The 4,127-nt window shown below is 49.7% G+C and overlaps 1 protein-coding gene across 1 annotated transcript; it reads right to left on the reverse strand.

The window, feature by feature from the left end:
- Positions 1-2,499: 2,499 nt before the first annotated feature.
- On the reverse strand, positions 2,500-3,894 carry LOC108282581 (putative UPF0607 protein ENSP00000382826). Its single transcript, XM_017498578.2, is given in 2 exon segments — positions 2,500-3,612; positions 3,615-3,894. Coding segments are annotated over 2 exon segments (1,095 nt in total). The 3' UTR covers positions 2,500-2,797.
- Between the last annotated feature and the right edge of the window lie 233 nt (positions 3,895-4,127).

Consider the following 4,127-nt stretch of genomic DNA (forward strand, 5'->3'; position numbering starts at 1 on the left):
CCAGATAAACTGTGTATCTCTTCATGTACCCTCTATCTGTGCTTTACACATAAACAGAGCTAACAATTTTTGTCTTATCCTTCCCACAAATCAATTTGTGCCCCTGTGAGAATGCATGACGTTGATGAAATGGGCTGCCATGTTTTAGGTTTAGGCCAGAGTGAGGGATGACAAAAGTCCCCAGAGGGACTTCGAACACCAGTCCCAGTGCAGTGGGAATTTGACCCTGCAAAATGGCTCCAGGGTCTGCATTCCTGCTTGAGAGCTTGTGCTAGTCCTGTAAAGCCTGAACACTTTAGAGAGGGGCTGTTTCTGTCCTCTTCCCCAAATTCATGTGTTGCCCTCCTAACCTCCAATGTGATAATAGGACTGGGGCCTTTGAAGGTAATTAGGCCATGAGGGTAGAGCTTTATGATGGGATCGGTACCCTCATTAAAAGACCCAAGAGAGCTTGATTTCTCACTCCCTGCTCTTCACCCTGAGCAGATGCAATGAGAAGATGGCCCTCACCAGAACCCAGGTGTGCTGCCAATTATTCAAATATTGTTTTTCTGGAGAAAAAAAGAAAAGCAAATAGCAACAAAAATGAAATTTCTTATTCCCTTCTTAGATTTTAATTGTGCCAAAAGCCAAAACACACATTTCCTATCCAGTCCAAAATGCAGGAAAAAACGTGCCTCAGATGTTGATCTCAGCTTTATTTGTAACAGGATAAAATGCCTTAATGTTTCACAGTAGAAAACTGGGAAATGACAGCGTTTTTATATATAGTATTCTGCAGCCATTAAAAGTGATGTTTCTGAAAAGCTTCTAATAACACTGAAAAATACTTATGTGATAATCTTAGGTTATAATCTAACTTAATTAAAATATTTTAAAAAGCAGGACAAAAATTCAACATTTTGTGTGATTGTACGTACATTAAAATATGTCTAGAAAATATAGCCAGAGGAAATAAAAACTTTCATTGTCTCAAATTGCCCCAAAGCCCAGGACACTGCCCATGGCCAGGGGAGGGTGAGTCCTGGAAGCACAGAGGCTTCTGACTCCCAGCCCAGCAGCAGCTGGACCCTCAGCCCCCAGTGTCTGGTTTCTCCTTTCACGTGAATCCAGGTCCCAGCATCTTGTGATTGACGGGAGCAGCCCTGGCCCACTCGGGGACTGGCCTCTCCTCTTGGAAGACCATAAGATGCTCATGGCAACCTGAGGGCTCTGCAGATCTCCTGTGGGGCTCACACGGGGGCCAGAGCCTCAACCTCTGAGACCTGAAAATGGAGTTGGCGTGATGGGTGGGGCAGAGAAGAAAGTTCTTGGGATGTCCTGGTTAGTCACCCTGATCCTGGGAAATGCACACTCATGGCTGAATCAGGGAGAATCAAGTCTCTTGGCCAGAAATACAAGCCATTATGGCCAGAGAAGCACTAAGCACACACAAATACACATATATGTACACCCAGAATCACAAAGATTTACATGCACAATACTATATGTACATGCACACTAACTCATTACACAGGTGAACATGTGTGCACACAACACACCTGTCCATGTACACTTATGTACAGATACCCAAATGCACACGTATTCAATCTGATCTCCCTCAATAGGTTAAATCTCTCTTCTTACAGGGTTTTTAGTGTCGGGAACTTTTACTTGATAGCACTTAGTGGTTGCTATTCGTGTAATTAGTTGTTGAATATCTCTTCTACTAGAACAGGGGTCAGCCAACCGTAGCCAACTTTGGCCTGAAGCCTGATTTTGTAAATAAAATATTATTGGAGGAGATCAGGTGCCTACAGGGTCATATTGCTGTAGATGTGAGTAACTGATCAAGATCAACATGTTTTGATTCATTTGGATGATGAACTTAACAGAGAGCTTCCCTATGCTCTCAAGACCTGTATTTTTAGCAATTTAAGACTTTTTGGGGGCCAGGAAGTGACGTTTTCTTTGTTATAGGGAAATATTTTTAAAAAAATGCGTAAGGAGTTAATGTGAAATACTGTGTTCTTACCAAGTGAAAGCCAATGGATGTAGAAAGAGCCTCTGTGTAACTTTAGGGGTGAGTGGTGGAAGCATCCAGTTACCGCAAAGCATGCAGCCGCGGATCTCAGGAGAATCTGCACGTAGGCAGGGAGCGCCACTTTCTCACAGTGGAGGGGAGTGACTGTCCTGCCTTTCTTTCAATACATTAAAATTGTCATTTGAATTTTATGAGGTCCCTACATTTGTTGATCTGCAAGTTTCTTCATGTTTTATTGTTGCAAGATATCTCCATGCAAACATTCTTTATATCTATATGGAGTTTCGTTCTTGTTGCCCAGGCTGGTGTGCAACGGTGCGATCTCAGCTCACCGCAAGCTGTGCCTACTGGGTTCTAGCAATTCTCCTGCCTCAGCCTCCCGAGTAGCTGGGATTACAGGATGCCACCATGCCTGGCTAGTTTTGTATTTTTAGTACAGATGCGGTTTCTTCATATTGGCCAGCTGGTCCTGAACTCCCGATCTCAGGTGATCCACTTGCCTTGGCCTCCCAAAGTGCTGGGATTACAGGCGTGAGCCACTGTGCCCAGCCATAGATATCAATTTTTACTCAATTCTTGGTGTGGTCAAAAGTGAAGGGAGGGACAGGATGAGGGGCCCAGCAGCCACATGGGCCAAGTCAGAGGTAGGAGGAGGAGCTGGGATCTGACATGTAGGTGGCCTGGGGCAGGGAGTCTCAGCAGGTGGGGAGACATCGGGGCAGGCTGGCTGCCACTGCAGCTTACCACTCTTCTTTATCCTCCCATGTCGCTTTTTCAGTCTCCTGGATGTTGATGTTCTACGTAACCCGCCGTGTTGCCCGTGAATCCTTCCAGGGATAGGTGGGGACGTTTAGGGGGTGGGGACCCCTCGTCTCTCCCCCACCTCCATTGCTGGGGAGGAACCAGTGGCAACTGCTGGGGTTGCCCTGACCGTTTTGGTTGTCGGGAACTGTGGCTGGCAGCTCTGGGTGGAGAAGAGCTGCTTACTACAAGAGCTGCAGGATCCTTGTGCTGGGTCTCCTTCCCCCCCATCTGCAAGCCTGAGGAGTTGGGCAGGTGGTCTTTCCCCAGCACCTGAGAGGCCGCCTTGTCTGGGCAATGGGAGCAGCCGGGAACTGGGCCAGGGAGCACTGCTGGAGCTGGGTCAGGCTTCCCAAGGGGAAGGACGCCTCCTGCAGGGCTGTGTGTGCTGGGCACTCCATGGCCCTTGGAGTGGAAACTCATTGCAGGCACCTGAGCCTTGTCAGTCCTGTTCATTTCCGTCGGGCTCCTGCTATGGACATTTCCCTTTAAGGTCCTGGGACTGCAGTTGAGGGAAGGGAGGTTTCCCTGAGTCTCCAGGGGCCTCGAGGTGGATGCTGCTCCCCCATTGCTAGAGGGGCCCCCTTTCTCCTCCTCCTGCCCCTGGGTCTCTACCTGATCGTCCACCTCCATCGGTTCTTCCGGCTCTTCTTCTGCCCTCACCTCTGTCTTCAGAATCAGGCCCAGCACTTGCAGCGAAGGCAGTTGGAGGGGAAGCTTGAGTCTTAGACGAGGGATCCTCACGGTGCTGACGCGTGCGAAGTTGCCTGCAGACAGCACGGGTTTTCCCTTGAGGGGGGCCTCCAGACCAGAGGAGGCAGGTCCCGCAGTAGGGTGCTCAAGTTCGGGATATTCCAGCTGACTGGAAAACGAGGCCCAAGACCTCGCTGATGGTTCAAGAAGAATCGAGAAGAGTGTAGGGCTCCCGGGGCAGACCTACGAGCAGGAGCTGCGGGGTGAACCCGGCCAGCCGAAAAGTCTGCATGGACAAGAGGAGACCATTGCGGTTGCCGCTGCTGCCGGGGCCTGCGGTGGAACCAGGAAAGAAGTTTGCTTAGGAAATTTCCCATATTGCACAAGTTGTGCGCGGACAAAAATCAAGGTCAGAAATGGAGAGGGTACTCCTGAGTCACCCACTAGTCTGTGGCCGGGCAGGCACTGGGCAGCTGGGCTCTTATGATATCTCAACGGGGCTGGTGACGGAGCAGGGTGTGCGGCAGTGCACAGGAGCCCAGCAAGGGCACCTACAAGTGGAGTCAAAGGGCACAGGGCGAGGCTCCCCACCCGTCCAGCTGGACTCTCT

The sequence above is a fragment of the Cebus imitator genome, unplaced genomic scaffold, assembly GCF_001604975.1.
Source record: "Cebus imitator isolate Cc_AM_T3 unplaced genomic scaffold, Cebus_imitator-1.0 Scaffold244, whole genome shotgun sequence".
Classification (NCBI taxonomy): domain Eukaryota; kingdom Metazoa; phylum Chordata; class Mammalia; order Primates; family Cebidae; genus Cebus; species Cebus imitator.